Source organism: Alosa sapidissima, chromosome 7 (assembly GCF_018492685.1).
Source record: "Alosa sapidissima isolate fAloSap1 chromosome 7, fAloSap1.pri, whole genome shotgun sequence".
Taxonomy (NCBI): domain Eukaryota; kingdom Metazoa; phylum Chordata; class Actinopteri; order Clupeiformes; family Clupeidae; genus Alosa; species Alosa sapidissima.
Genome location: NC_055963.1, coordinates 13,247,519 through 13,263,976, shown reverse-complemented (window position 1 = coordinate 13,263,976; position 16,458 = coordinate 13,247,519). Strand labels below are relative to the sequence as shown.

Here is a 16,458-nt window from a genome sequence, read left to right as displayed (position 1 = left end):
TTTCACTCCTATGTGTACAAAGATATGGGCAAACTGAACCATTTCCTGGCACGGAAATCTGCATCTATGCATGATTTAACCTTGGATGAATTTCTGAAGATTGCTGTGAACAAAGCTTTAGAAAGTCGAAATGGACACCTTGATCTCTTTGTCCGCTTTCTTCATGGTTTTGCCCTGGAGTCAACTCAGGAACTCCTCCAAGGCATACTTCCGAACCCAACCTGTAACCATAATAGCATCAACAAAGACATTAGAAATCTGAAACACATGCAGAGGCCCAACATCTCTCCTGAAAGATGCATCAACCTTTTACATTGCTTGGATGAAATGAATGATCGCTCTATTCAACAGGATATCCACCGATTGTTGAAGTCAGGGAAAGGAACCAATAAGCAGCTCACACTTGCACACTGCTCTGCACTGGCGTATATGCTGTTAGGGTCTGAGGAGGTACTGGAGGAGTTGAACTTCAGTGAATACAAGACTTCAGAGGAGGGTCGAAGGAGACTGATTCCAGCAGTAAGGAGTTGCAGAAAGGCTTTGTGAGTTTCTTATTAAGAGTACTAGACATGTTGCAGAATGTGACAACATTTACATTACAACATTTGTAAGTAAAAGTAATTCAGATAGATAGATAGATAGATAGATAGATAGATACTTTATTGATCCCCAAGGGGAAATTCAAGATTCTGTTGTTTGAGCTGTTGGGTCTTTGAACTGTGATTATTATTTCATGTTTTCATTGATCTCCCTTCTGCTGTCTGTTATAGACTAGTTGGTTGTAAATTGACTGATGAGGTCTATGAAAGTGTGGCTTCTGCTCTTCAGTTGCCAAAATCACCACTGAGAGAGCTTTACCTGAGAAAGAATCGCCTACACAACTCTGCAAAAAACTTGCTCTGTGTCTCTCTCAAAAGTTCCAACTGTAACCTGGAGACGCCAAGGTGAGAATTGTTAAGAGAAAAAATGTTGTTTTATTGACTACAGAATGTGCAACGTCTGCTTTTCTCAAGGAAAACATGCACAGAAGTTATGCATGGTTATACAAGTTAAATATAAGGGTTAGTTATTTATCACATTTTTCAATTTGTTCTTTCTGAAATAGTACAAAAGCACTGGTGCTTAACTGGTGCTGAGTAAAAGACGCTGCAAAACAGTAGTATTTGTCATCTTAATCTCTTCACATCAATCATCAATCATTTCTCTCAATGCCAAATAGACTTTCTGGCTGCAAGCTGTCACAGGAATCCTGTCGTTTTTTGACCTCAGCTCTTCAGTCTCCAAACTCACACTTGAGTGAGTTAGATCTAAGCAACAATGACCTTAGAAGCTCCATTGAGGACATGGTTTGTGCTGGGCTGATGAGTGAGCATTGCAGACTACAGATATTCAGGTAAAGACATTTTCACTGGAATCTAACCTAACTGTAAATGATGTAGTTAATAAAAGATCATTGAAACTAAATAGCAGAGGTAGCTCAAAGTCACTGTTTGGCAAGTAACAAGTAAAGGCTTATACATACATGACACATTGGTCACTGTGTGTGGAGTGTGTGACGTAACCAAAGGGCTATTATACTTGCGCTTTGGCCACGCAACACTAGTTGCCTTCTTCGAGGTGAAGAGAGGCTATTATCTGCACACCATCAAAGACACACACTGACTCTGCACACCATCAAAGAAGCTAAAATTGTAAACAAGAGGACCAGTTAACAGTGTCAAGAAAGGTCTGGGCAGTAGAGCTAGTTTGGTTGAAAGTAAATCTGTTTATTGGGCCTGCCTTTTGCTGGATGTTCTTTTGCAATGTACCTACAGTACCTGCTAATAATTCCCCCTTGCTGCAACTCTCGCTGGTAACTTCTCCAGGTGACTATTAAAACTTCATGACTGTTTGGCTAGCATACTAATCATATTCACCTGTGCTGCATCTCTTGCTGGTAACTTTGTTTAGCCTAGGCTACTTTCTCAACTGACTATTCAAATTTCACAATAGCCTGCAGTGCCATTCCCCAGTGCTGCAACTCTTGCTGGTAATCTTAAACTGAATAGTCAAACAATCAAACTTCATGACTCTACAGTTCACACATTAGTTCCAATTCTACTACAAACCAATTGCCCTCTAATGCCCATTTTTAAGTTTTGTTTTGAAAAGAATTTATCTTCATTATTTTACTAGGCTACTTTCATTCACGTTTTAAGTTTATTTAGGATGTGGGCTATATGAAATGCTGACATGTCGGACTGCTATTGTCTGATGTTGTCCTCTGTAAATAAATATATGAGTGAACTTAGCAGACATGTGGTGCCTGGTGCCTGTAGAACAGGCAGGCGTGGGCAAACTTTTTGGCTCAAGGGCCACATTGGGTTTTGAAAAGTAATTTTGTTTTAAAATATGAATTGCTTAAAGAAATACTGCTCTGATGCTGTTTAACAAATGTATAAATGGTGCACTGTCACTTTAAGAACAATTCACGTTTAGTTCGCAATGATCTTCTGCCAGCTCCGCTATGGCTAGTGCTGTGCCTACGGCTGTGCCCTCTCACAGTTTAGAAATGGTCAGTATATATCAGTCTACTTTTATAATCTTAAGTTATCGTCCTGCTAAATAAAGTAGCATGTCAATTTGTCATTGAATCATGGGACAAAGTTAACTTGTCAAATTTGGCCAGATTAAGCTTATTATAGTGGGCGGTTGTTCATTGTACAAATTGAATAATACACATTGAAGTAAAGTTATTGAAGGAGACATAAACATGTTAGATTCAATTAAACTTTTACTGAAGAGCTTTTGTCAGAAGGGGGGGGTTAGCAGGAACAACAGAAGAACCAGGCTTTTGTCAGAACAGCACCAAAAAGGGATTTCCTGTCCTCCTTCATTACATGTCTCCAGTCCAACTCCAACACTTTTTCACATTTTTTTCACACCATGCTGAAGTTGTCACCTTCCCCTGTGTCGTGTTTCACTCTGGTGCTGTTTACATCTATACATTACAGAGGAAAGTTAGTCAGAAAAAAACAAACTAAAGTTTTTTATTTATTTCATTAAATTTGTTTGCTTGTGAATGAATATCTCTTACATACCGTCCTTTGCCATTTTGTCCATAGTTTCATTATTCAAGCCCTCAGCAGAAATCAGATTCAGAGCTAGAAAAAATGACATTTATGATGCAGCACTCTTCCTCAATGTTTATGATTATGTCAAAAAGTCACTTATGTGTTTTGGTATTTTGTTTTACTGGCCTATCTGCACTTATACTCACTCATAGTGCTCTCCACTTCGTCCAGGATAATGGGATTTCCATCAGCACCGTCATTGTTTTCCTCAACTTTGTCCATAAGGTTGTGAAGAATACTAAGAACATCACCTTCCATTTTCTTGTTATGGCTCTCTGTCTGTTCCAGTTCGCTCTGTTGTGAAGTATTCCCATAATTCAACACATTCTGGGTCATAACATCTGGGTTACTCATGTGGAGTTCTTTAGCCCTCTTGTTGGCTCTGTCCACATGTATCTTCAGCAGCTCACTAATGAGACGCTTCTGGAGTGCCTGCTTGATCTTCTTTTTGTTTTTCATTTCATTCCTGTAACTGTCCTCATCAAGGTGGACACCCAAATTGAACAATTCTAGATTCAACTCCCACAGTTTGTATTTCTTAACCTTTTTCTTAATGGCAGCTGAACCATCATCCCTCTTCTGCCGTGCTGCTAGGCAGCAGGTCAGAAACCAGAACATCCACATTATATTAGGCTACCATAAAATCATCAATCAACCAACTTCTAGGACAACTTAAGAAAGAGTGACCAAGAGTGGCAGTTTTGTAGAATTGCTGTCTTATGTTCTATTACATCATAATGTTGCTAAGCTGCTTCTGTGACAGAACAATGATGCTGAGAGTCTGAAAACATTCCATGGAATGATGTATTTATCTTGTAATCTGACTCTCTTGATGATATTCACTTGTAGGTGAATATGGGTAAAGTGGGACCATATTGGAAATTGTATGTTCTCTGCCATGTTTAACAATAATCGTAAAGTCATATTAGTGTTAATTTTGTCACCTATTTTTAATGTAGTCATAGTCTTAGTCTTGTGACGAAATGTCCTTTTTAGTCTTTGTCATATTTAGTCATTCAAATATCATTTTTGTTAGTCAAGTTTTAGTCGACTAAAAGTCTCGTCATTTTAGTCTAGTTTTAGTCAAAAGAAAACTAAAGGTATCTTAGTCTTAGTCAGTTTTAGTCAACACATTTTAGTCTTTTTTTTTTTAAAACAAATTATTTCTGATTTTCCAACAATATTGTGTGTCCACAGGGCTACTCGTCTGTTATAATTACTCATTCAGATTTTTTGTCAGTCCGTATGTTTACATGCACAGGTAAGTCGAGCTACAGTTATAGCTCGGCTGGGATTTGACCATAGACAGTAAAAGATTTGACTGGACCACTGTCATATTCGTAGACCAGTGTTTCTCAAAGTGTGGTCCGGGGATCACCAAGTGGTCCGCGAGCAGACGTGGTAAAATATAATATAGAGGAGTTGTTTGCCAAATAACTTGTAGTTAAATCCAAACAGTTCTGCAACACTGTCTATGTAAGATATGCCAGTTTAAATCATACAGAATGAATCCTCTGACACAATAAGCAAAGTGCAAAGACAATAAGCAAGGTGGTTCAGTGAGTAGGCCTATAGACTAATTATAGGCTACTGTTGAAGTAGGTCTACTCTTTTTTTTTTTTTTTTAGCTAGGGTTAGTTAAGTGGTCCTGAAACTGAAATAGTTTGAGAAACACTGTCGTAGGCCAATGTATTAATGTTTTACTCCGCCTCGCTAGATGGCGATATGCGCCCAAACACAACACATTCCCCAAACAGACTCTCCATCTTAGCCATAGCTAACTTGCTAGCGAACTTTCTATATTAGCTTACTTGCTAGCAAACTGTCTAACTAGATGAATAGTTGACATTACATGCTGAACATTTTCGTATGGACATTCTGGGGGATGTTAATTTGTATGAGAGAAGTGTCAACTTCTGGGTATGTAGCAGTGGCATAAAGCTTAGGTAGTTAGCTTGCTAACTCTGGCAGAAATCTCCAGTGTTCTTGTTCCATGTAGTTTCGTGTTGCAGCCACAGGGTTGCAGCAGCAGCACGTAGACTAGCCTACAGGAAAGCTGTTGCGTATGAACTCAAACGTAACAGCTAGATATTCTGTCTTCTCATTTTGTAGACGAACATGAAGGGAGATTTTATCTTAGTTTTTATTTCATGCAAAACATTTTAGTCTCGTCTTTTTTCGTCAACAATAATGCATCTTAAGATAGTCTTAGTCAGTGTTTCAGGACATTACTGACGTCTCGTCATCGTCTCGTCTTAGTCATGAAAAAAAAGGTCGTTGACGAACATATTTCCTCTCGTCTCGTCTGACGAAATTAACACTAAGTCATATATGATAACATGATATCATTTTTGAAAGCTTGGGTTGTCCTTTACACAATTTAAACATTAAAAAGGATAAATAACATATGCAGCTAAAATTACACCTCTTCAAACCTAAACTGACCAAACCTCAAATATTGTGGGTGTATATTGGTAAGTGGGACACTCATTTTTTATTCTAAATAAATCAATTTGGGTAGAGATGGAAATTACCCAAATTACCCAATTACCCAAATGATTTAAATACCCCATCCTTAATCATATGACCACATTTGATGGACCACTACTGTGCCATACATCAAGTTATGAGGTTGATCCTAGCAAACGTCAAAAGATGTGTTGTGGGGCACTGTGGCACAACTGGCTACAGCGCCCGTACCCCATACGGGTCCAAGTGCCCAGGGGGAACTCTGGTCATTTCAAGGGTGGCTGTGGGTACTCAAAAAGTCTTAAAACATCCTAAAATCACTTAAAATCACTTTTCCAAAAAATAAGGCCTTAAATAGTATTAAATTATCTTAATGTTCAGATTGGCTGGGTCTTAAATATGTTCTTAATTATGTCACCACAAAAATGCAGGCAATCTGTTCTGCCAGGTTCAATGATTAGATTAGATTAGATTAGATTAGATTCAACTTTATTGACATTGTGCAGAGTACAAGTACCCTGGAAATCCAGAGTTCTCACAAAAGCCTGTTTGTGTACTGCGCAGCTTTTGATGACGTGAAGTAACTGTACTGTAATACCCCCAATGGTTGATAGCCACTTACTTCAGCATTTCTCAAACTAGGAGACTGCTGGTCCGCGGTAGCCTGGCCCCGCCCACCTAGATCTTCTTTCAGGGAGAAACTTTAAAGTCGACATGTCGAGTTTAATCTCGTTGTGGCAAAAAAAAAAAATATAAAAAAAAAAAAAAATATATATATATATATATATATATATATATATTTTCATGTGTGGCCCTAATAGTCCGTCATAGACGGAAGTCCACTGGTAGAGAGCTTTGAGCTCTGAATGGGTAAAGAAGTGGTTGGCTTTCCCCCTTACGTCTTTGGGCTGTATTTTGCACACCAGCGCATGGCGTAAAACTCGTTTTTCACCCGAGCAAAGTTTAATTCGGTATTTACGTTTAGTTTTTAAACATTGCGCCCAGGGGTGTGGCAATTAACAACCTAGGGAGGGGCCTGGCGCGTTGTCTAAAAATCGCTATCGTACACCACCTAAACCTGGTCAGAAGTCAATGGCGAGTTGTTTATATGCTATTTTAAGAGCGCATGTCAACAGTCATATTGCACCATCCTTCTATCATTCATGAACGCATTCATGCAAAGTATTACAAATTGCACTATTACAATGGGAAACATAATTAGAATAAAGATATTACGAAATACTGTACATCTCATGATGAGTAGTTATTCACCATCATTTGCAAATTGGTAATGACGGTTAAAAGTGATTAGGGGAGAGGCGAGAGACACGTATGGAGCACAGCTGAAGACGCACTGTCACGAGATATAAGCAACTCCTCTGCAGGATAAATGTGGTTTTATTCAGTCATTTGAGCAATATTAGGGTAAGTGTTTAGTGTCAACATCTATGTCTGTCATGTAAATATGTTCTCCTTTTCTTTGACTCTTGGATCATTTCCTCCCCTGTCAATCAGGCTCTCTGCCTGTCTCATCTCAGAGAAAGGCTGTTTCAATCTGGCATCGGTTGTTGAAGCTCACCCACAACTCAGAGAGCTGGACCTGCAGAATAATCATCTTGGAGATGCTGGGGTGACGCTGTTCACTGCAAAACAGAGATCCATTGTGCAAACTGGAGTTACTAAAGTGTGTTTTGTTTTTAGTGTTACGGATTGCCTTAATTCATTACATTGTAAATAATCAATGAATTAAACTCACTGGAATTCACCAAATTGATTATTTATTATTGCCGCTGTTTTGCCAAAATTTCTTGCACAGCATCAACAATTGCTCAGAGCAATGTAAAATGTGTTGCAGATGAGTCAAGGCATCTTTTACAAGCTTTAACAAGTTTATTGTTGAGGCAAAATTGCCAGAACTGACATAGCAGCTGCTGTTGACTTTATTTGAATATATCCACAAAGCACAAAAAACCTAGAGCAAAAAAATCTCAAGATACCGGATCTCCTTATATGGGCAAAGATGGTAGTTTTTTTGTAAGCGAACTTAAGAGGTCTATAGTGATTTTTGGATCAAGCGCCAGCTTCTGCCACACCCCTGAGGTTTAATAAAAGTCGACATGGAAATGATCGCCAAGACAAGGACATTATCACCAGGTCAATATATACATTTCATTGCAGAGAGTGTAAAGTCCATAAATCCCTTCCCACATCAAGCAAGACTTTAAAAGAGCTGAGAGAGGAAGAGAGACGGACAGGAGAACGTGCTTCCCTACTGGACGCTGGACAACAGCACCACCAGCAACAGTCAGCATCTGAGGTGACCTGGACCGCGGTAAATGGTAAATTAGGCACATACTTTACCTTACCTTGACTCCTTCTCGTCAGCCAATACAAAAATCAGTACCTACGTACCGATGATGCAAATGCTGCTTCTCTGCACTCAAAAATGTCTTAACAGGTCTTAAAAGATCTCTGAGACAAGCATGGTACCTAAAAACAGTGTGGTGTGCTAAAAAGAGGGCACAGATCAGAAGAAGGTGCACTCTTTCTACAACATATGTCAATGTGGGATGTGCCTGTATATCTCTAGGGATGGGAACCCTTTTGCTATGTTTTTATGTTATTGACCTTTTTTTCATTATCAGTTTTAGAAATCATAAAAAAAAAGGTTAATATTGATTGTATTGTAAAAATTGTGATATTGTAATATTGTATTGTATTTTCATAATTTCCATGGTTAGGAGTACATTGGTTCAACATTTGTTTTTGAGAGTTCCCTTAGTTGCCAAATTTGGCATTTATTTAGCCAACAGATATATGCGGCCTTCTACACCAACACGTTTTTCATAACATAAAGCATTTAAGCTGTAATGCATTTTTTCACTCAAATACTTTCCTTGAGATAAGCTTAGTCACTAACAGCAAAAAGATAAAGGAGTTATTTTTGACCCAATATTGATCGGACTAGATAGAGTTAACATCACGTGTACAAATGTCAATTTGCCATCTTGTAATATGATTATTTTATTTGTAAGATGTAAATCTATATTCCTCAGCTCGCCAGCCAAACACACTGAGGTCAGATCTCCCTCTAGAGGAGAGAAGAGGAACAACAGCTGCACTTCACCATGGGGTGAGTTCCTGATAGTAACATAAACCTAATGATTATAGCATATGTGAGAAATCCGGTAGGCCTACTGGTTTGGTCTTTATGAATGATATAATATTACATATGACCTCATTAAGATTAGATTACTATTACTGTGGAGCCACAGCCTTCTTGGTGTAAATGGATTTGTTGATGTGGATTTATGAGATAACATTTCTGTTGAGTATGTATATAAGTATAGTATATATACTCTTTTGATCCCGTGAGGGAAATTTGGTCTCTGCATTTATTCCAATCTGTGAATTAGTGAAACACACACAGCACAGTGTACACACAGTGAGGTAAAGCACACACTAATCCCGGCGCAGTGAGCTGCCTGCATCAACAGCGGCGCTCGGGGAGCAGTGAGGGGTTAGGTGCCTTGCTCACCTATGGTCGGGATTCGAACCGGCAACCCTCCGGTTACAGGTCCGAAGTGCTAACCAGTAGGCCACGGCAGCTGTATGTATGTTTGTTTGTATGTAAGTTTATTTGTAAGTATGTTTTAAGTGTTGTGAATGAAGTGAATAAAATAAATGACAAAGTGAATAAAATAAGTTACATCAATAATCTATCACATTCTTTTATTTTTTCAATGCATTCTTTTAGAGCGCCTTGAGCACTGGGTTGGAATTTCAGGAACTGCACTGAAATGGTTTGCCTCCTTCTTAGAAGGATTATTGGTGCTTCACTCCCCTCCCTGAAGGACATTTACACCTCCCACCTCACCCGCAAGGCGACCACAATTGTGAGTGATGCAAGTCACCCCGCTCACAATTTGTTTGATCTACTGCCCTCTGGGAAGAGGTACAGAAGCCTGCGCTCCTGCACCACCAGACTCACCAACAGCTTCATACACCAGGCTGTTAGGATGCTGAACTCTCTCCCCCCTCTCCCCCCTCCACCCTCAGCTACATAACATCCTGGACTTTTGAACCCACAATGGCTGCCTTGCACTACTCCACTTGCACTACTCCACTTGTACACTTGCACACTTTGCAAGTTGTTGTTGTTGTCCTGTTGTCCTGAAAACACTTCTGCTGCTCTTACATAACTTGCACCACTATGCCACTTGCATACTTAGGTCAAACAGAACTACCTCAGCCATTTATTGGCCTGACATTTGCACTATTATATTGACTGTCTACTGTATGCACAATTGCACAATTTCAACCAAATTTTGCTGCTCTTATTTCTTCATTGTATGTGCCTTCTTATTTTTACTTTTTATATTGTTTACTTGAATGTTATGTTTGTCTGTGGACCTAATTGGTAAAATATGTCTTGTCTCCACCGTGGGATAGTAGGAAATGCAATTTCAATCTCTTTGTATGTCTTGACATGTGAAGAAATTGACAATAAAGCAGACTTTGACTTTGACTTTGACTTTAGAGGGAAGAACCTTTTCAGTTTCTTTCAATGATACTTCATCTTCATCTGCCCCCTTATCTTATGGTGTTCCACAGGTATCAGTGCTTAGTTGTATTTTATTCTCACTGTACATGTTGCCACTCAGTCAAATTATGAAAAAGCATGGTATATCCTATCATTGCTATGCGGATGATACACAACTGTATCTCCCATTTAAATGTGGTTCCTCTGGTGCTCTAAACCCATTGCTTGATTGCCTAAAAGAGATTAAACAATGGATGTCGACCAATTTTTTAAAACTGAATGAATCCAAAACAGAAATTCTATTTTTTGGTTCACATGAAGCTGCAAATAATGCAATTAGTGAACTAGGGTCTTTTGCCAGATTTGTAAAACCTTATGCAAGAAATCTTGGCTTTCTACTTGACCCTGATTTTAAATTTGAGAAACAAATTAATGCTGTTGTCAAGTCATCTTTTTACCACCTTAGAATCTTGAGTAAAGCCAAAACTATGTTTTCTTTCAAAGACTTTGAGATATTGATCCATGCCTTTATTTCATCCCGCCTGGACTACTGTAACTCCCTTTATTTTGGTGTCACTCAATCCACTCTATCCCGACTTCAGATGGTGCAAAATGCAGCTGCAAGGCTGCTCACCAAGTCTAAAAAGACACAACATATTTCTCCAGTTTTGAAATCTCTGCAATGGCTACCAGTGAAATTTAGAGTAGATTACAAAATTCTTCTTTTTGTCTTTAAAGCTTTAAATGGACAAGTTCCCCAATACCTAAGTGAGCTTGTACACTTTCACTGCCCTCCCAGAACTCTGAGGTCATCGGATAAACAACTGCTCTCAGTACCTCAGAGTCGTCTAAGAAAATAAAGGTGACCGTGCTTTTTCAGTAGCTGGGCCCAAGTTGTGGAACAACCTCCCTTTTCACATTAGATCTACACCAACTATTGGTGCTTTTAAAGCCAAGTTAAAAGAACATATGCTATTAATGGCTTTTAAATGAATTGTGGAATGTAATTATAGGCTATATATATATATATACATATTATTTTAGTTTTATTTTCCTGTTGTGTTTTTTTTGTGTGTGTCTTGATTCATTTTGTCTTATTATGACCACCGCGCAGCGAAGCGGCGGTCATATAGGTTTAGTCAGATTTTTCTTTCTTTTTTTTTTCTTTTTCGCATGTCCAAATTTCCGTCAAGGATTCCCGGGACACTGAAAGACCGGGGTACACGAAACTTGGTGGGCATGTAACCCCACATGGATAGCATGGAACCTCCTGTTTTCGTTTTGATCTGTAGCCCCCCCGCTGGACTGGACCCCCCGAAAGGAGGGTAGGGCAGACACAGTTTTCTGTGAATATCTCGAGAACCGTAGGGTTTAGGAGGACCATTTTTTTTTGTATGTTGATCTCAAAGGGCCATGTCAACCCATTCCATAACCACTCATTTCGTATAGCGCCACCTAGTTAAACACAAAAAAGTAAAAATGAGGTGTTGTAATCACAGGTATCTGTGGCCTAACACAGGGCTGTAGTACTCGAGTCCGGACTCGAGACCGTTTTTCTACGGTCTCGGACTTGTCTCGGACTTATTTGGACTTGGTCTTGTTTCGGTCTCGGCCACTGGTCTTGCCAAATATGGCTTTTGGTCTCGACCGAGTCCAGGTGTCTTTAGGGCCATCAAAATTAACGTGTTAATCGCCGCGATTCATTTTGAAATACATAATGCGTTACAAAACACTCAATAGTGTTTACCTTTGTGGGGGGCTGATGTCACGTAACAGAAGCCGCAAAACCTAAAACCGCAAGCCTGAGAGTTTATTTTACTGTCTGTGGAGTTAGCTGAAGATAAAGAGGAACCAACATTTAGCCAAATAGTAGCTTTACTGCAAACTGCTTTTCACTCTTGTTAGATAACGTTTACAATGTCAAAATGCACCAACAGCAACAGTTACATAAAGACGATACTTTTCGGGTCCTCTCCATTAAGATCCAACTTGAACGTACTCCATTTAATTGAGAGCGCGTCTGAGCGCACACGAGAAGGAGAGAAAACGATTGGCAGGCTCCAGCTGGCTTGGCGTTGTTGATGATAATTGATATCTCCTTTTTAATATAAGAAACTTATAAAAGGAAGGCAACAAAGACGAGGTTAGAGGAGATTGCGGATTTATCCGATTTCCACTACTGACCAGTTATAAACATGTATGTAGGCTGCACTCACTGTGATTTGAAAAATGGACAAAAATATGAAGAGTTGTCTTTGCCTTTGTGTAATGGAACTGGTGAGTCTTGAAGTTTTCAATAATTTGTTTACATGAAGCACATATTATGCCGATTGAAACACATTCCATTCAGATAGCTAGGTGACTGGCTCAGGCTCATCATTCACTTTTAATAGCAAACAGAAAATGTCTAGCTAGCATCATGTCATTACATGCTTCTATTTCCAAAGGAATGAAAACTGTTTATACCAACTTAATATCATGCTTATCATTGTTAATATTGTACAATTCATGTGGTACAAACAATATTAGAGCTTGTGGACTAGCTATAGGCTATATTTCAATGGAGCTGGTAAAAAAAGATCATTATGAGAACGTGGCCACAATGGGCTTAAATGACAGTGCACCATTTACAAATGAGTTAAACAGCATCAAATGTGTAGTATTTCTTAAGAAACTAGATGTACCGCATAGCGGTACAAAATACGACCGCCGCTCAGTCCTGTACATCCGTTCAGCGAAAATAAATCACACTTCAATTTGTCTCCATATTTTACTCCATCCCCCACTCTTGAAACTTTTGTGTATGCTTGTTTGGCATGCCTGAGTGTGTGTGTGCGGCTGCACAGAAAGTACCCTACTGGTGCTGAAAAGGTGAATAGATTGTAGAATAGCCAAAGAAGATGTAGAATTGTTATAAAACCTTTAAAATCTCTAAACAATCACAAGTAGGGCAGTTCATCACAGTTCATCCATTGCAACTGGATTGATGAAAGGTCACTTACACCTGTAGGCTACATTGTATTTGGGAAAAGCCAAAGGTATCAGCATAATGTTATTTATTTATTTATTTATTTATTATGTATTTTTAAACAAAAACATCTCTGTCAGTTCCATGCCGTTTTCAACAGCTATCAAAAACAAAGGTCATTTTTGGATGGATGGCTTTTTTGTGAATGTTTCTTCTTCTTACATAAGATTTTAGTCATCTTTAGTTCATGTAATACTTTATTGTCAATGCACAAATTAAGTAACAGTAGTCTGAAACGTTATTGTTAATGCACAAATTAAGTAACAGTAGCCTAGTCTGAAACGAAATGCTGTTTTACATCTAACCAGTGGTGCAAATAACTGACATGTCCAAATGGGCCTTGATGAAATGCGTCGCTAGACTGTTCATACACATTTTAACGGGCCAAAGTTGAAGAGCTTTTGTCCGTTATTGTTAGTGCAAATATAGGCTGATTCATGTTCCCTTGCATTGTTTAACTGAGGTCCATGGCTAGTCTGGCTTTCATCAGACCAAGCTCAATCTTTTAAGAAATCAAAAAATAAATAGCGGGCAGATCAGGCTGGGTTCACCCAGCCTAGTCCATAGGCACCCGATATTGTTTAATTTTCCGATTGAGATATACACGCTCTGGCTATTCTAAATGCAAAAATGCATCAGGGAGTTATGACAAAACGGTAACTAACAAACTAGATCCTAATAGAAAGCTGTTAGCTTCCCTAAGCTACAGGTAGGATTATAAGGTAGGCCTATTTACAACATAAATTGTCAATAGGCTATGCTGGCGACACAAATAAAATCTCCTTTGGAAACCAATGGCTTACGCCTTACAGTATCAAGCGGACTTAAACTGTCATATCGTGGCGAAAAGTTGTAATAACATTCACGCAGCTCCATGAGTCAAGGAAAGCGCGAATGAAGTAGCCACTTCTAAATGGGACCCACTACACAGTAGCTTAAGGTGTTTTGCTAAAGCAGCCATAATGAAATGAAGGTGTCATTGTTTGGATACTTCACACACACGTGCTTTTTAATTTCACAGACTACAACTACCAAGCTGTAATCAAAGCACATCGATTCCCCTCTCACACCCTGCACGCACTTAATAAAACAAAATAAACAGGCGTCTCAGTCTCACGCATGTATAGGCAAAACTGTATCAGACCGGTGTAACGTTTGTAAATCTTCCATTGCACAGAATGATTTTGTAGCACGTGCAATAAATGACAGTCGAAAGATACAAACAGTGCTGCTATACATTTGCTTGGTATAACCGCATTTATAGTTTTCTACAAATGCAATAAATCAAATGCCTCCATCACTCAACCAACGCTAACGGTAACATTACCTAGGTCCTTATTGATATTACAAGATTAACGTACCTGCAGTAAAAACCAAGCATGTCCGATAAACATCCTCAGATTTATTTCGGCTTCAAGAAGAAATGGGAATTACACTTCATGTGAACATCGTCCTATCCTTATTAGATGTTCGCTGCGGTAAATTACAGTCCTTGTATGAAGCATCCATTGTTTTTTCCAACCCACTTTTAACTTCCAACAAAATTACGTCTCACTGCAACGATGCGCCATCTAGTGGACAAACGACTACTTCTCGCCAATACTGAAAATGCAGCCATGATGATGATGATGAATATTTATTTTGGCTTTCTTTTAATCCTACTGATTTTCATTTTTTACCGGGGGGGCAAATCACAAATGAGTGATTATGAGCCAGGTTGATGTGGGCCCTTGAGACCAACATACCATAAAAGATTCACAGAGAACTGTGTCTGCCCTACCCTCCTTTCGGGGGGTCCAGTCCAGCGGGGGGGCTGCAGATGAAAACGAAAAATGACGGTTCCATGCTATCCATGTGGGGGTACATGCCCACCAAGTTTTGTGTACCCCGGTCTTTCAGTGTCCCGGGAATCCTTGTTGGTGTACGTCACTAAATGTACACATAAATTATTTTATTGTAAGGCCCCCCATGAACGAAAGTACACAAAACTTGGCATGCATTCAGAGGGTGTCATAATGATCCTACACTTTTAATTTCGTGCAGTTTTCACCTTGTCAGCCAGAGATATTGAGATGAAAACACCTAATTTTTTGCTTTTTAATTTTTAACTAGGTGGCGCTATACATGAAATAAGTGGTAATGGGATGGGTTGACATGCCCCCTTAAGACCAACATACAAAAAAAAGGTGGACCTCCTAGGCCCTACGGTTCTCGAGATATTCACAGAAAACTGTCTCCGGCCACCTACAGGCCAGTTGGTGTATAGTAACATAAATTAATTTATTGTGTGGCCCCCCATGAACGGAATTCCACAAAACTTGGCGTGCATACAGAGGGTGTCATAATGATCCTACACTTCCAATTTCGTGCAGTTTTGACTATGTTAGGTCACAGATACCTTCAATTACACCACCTCATTTTTACTTTTTTGTGTTTAACTAGGTGGCGCTATACATGAAATGAGTGGTTATGGAATGGGTTGACATGGCCCCTTGAGATCAACATACAAAAAAAAAATGGTCCTCCTAAACACTGGACACTGGACACTGAAAGACCGGGGTACATGCAACTTGGTGGGCATGTAACCCCACATGGATAGCATGGAACCATCGTTTTTGGTTTTGATCTGTAGCCCCCCCGCTGTACTGGACCCCCTGAAAGGAGGGTAGGGCAGACACAGTTTTCTGTGAATATCTTGAAAACCGTAGGGCCTAGGATGACCATTTTTTCATATGTTTGCCTCCAGGGGTCATGTTAACCCATTCCATGTGCACACACACAAGCCAAACCAAAAGCCAAAGTAGTCAGCTCTTGTTCTTGCAGTTCTTGCTGTAGTTGTGGCAGTTGCTGCAGTTGTGGCAAATTGTGTTGTGGCAAATCTGTGGAATATCTTCACACAAAAAGAAACAATCCCATTAAAACATTATCTTTACGTATATAGCACTGTCAATCTATCCACCTTTGTATGATATTGAGATGATTTTCTGAGAAATACTTTTGTGTGATCTATGCACTGCAAAAACTGCTTATCTTACCAAGTGTTATTATGTGATCTTGTATACATTTATCTTATTTAATTTTATAATAAGAACGATTGTAATATTGATTTTGGTATAGACTTACCTAGCACTCGTAAGATAATTTTGACCTATTTTAAGACTTCTTCTCAAGACAAATTTGCTTGATGCTCTGGCAGACAAATTTGATCAAAACAAGATAATTTGGCCTCCAGCGTGTTAAGCAGCATGCTGGTAAAGGCAAGAGAAAAATACAGTGTGCACAAAGAAATATGTGTTAGAAATATT

The 16,458-nt window shown here is 39.2% G+C and overlaps 1 protein-coding gene and 1 long non-coding RNA gene across 3 annotated transcripts; one reads left to right on the top strand and one right to left on the bottom strand.

The window, feature by feature from the left end:
- Positions 1-2,755: 2,755 nt before the first annotated feature.
- LOC121713497 lies at positions 2,756-3,799 on the bottom strand. Of its 2 annotated transcripts, none has more exons than XM_042098137.1 (3): positions 3,260-3,799; positions 3,081-3,143; positions 2,756-2,980 (listed from the first exon to the last, which is right to left on the bottom strand). In XM_042098137.1, exons 1-3 carry the CDS (start codon positions 3,735-3,737, stop codon positions 2,919-2,921), a joined length of 603 nt encoding a protein of 200 aa, XP_041954071.1. In that variant the 5' UTR covers positions 3,738-3,799; the 3' UTR covers positions 2,756-2,918. The 2 variants fall into 2 exon arrangements, with proteins under 2 accessions (XP_041954071.1, XP_041954072.1); XM_042098138.1 differs by having other exon boundaries at positions 3,365-3,799.
- A 3,995-nt stretch (positions 3,800-7,794) lies between these two features.
- LOC121713498 lies at positions 7,795-9,413 on the top strand. Its single transcript, XR_006032833.1, has 3 exons — positions 7,795-7,921; positions 8,639-8,715; positions 9,340-9,413. It is a non-coding gene; the product is annotated as an uncharacterized LOC121713498 (long non-coding RNA).
- Positions 9,414-16,458: the final 7,045 nt, after the last annotated feature.

What these genes read in the sequence shown, in the direction of transcription:
- LOC121713497 (XM_042098137.1), bottom strand. Translation starts at nt 3,737, where the DNA reads ATGTGGATGTTCTGGTTTCTGACCTGCTGCCTAGCAGCACGGCAGAAG. An exon ending in CGAAGTGGAGAGCACTATGA is followed by an intron (nt 3,144 to 3,259) that starts GTGAGTATAAGT and finishes CATTTTTTCTAG; the next exon opens with CTCTGAATCTGATTTCTGCT. An exon ending in GGACAAAATGGCAAAGGACG is followed by an intron (nt 2,981 to 3,080) that starts GTATGTAAGAGA and finishes TGTAATGTATAG; the next exon opens with ATGTAAACAGCACCAGAGTG.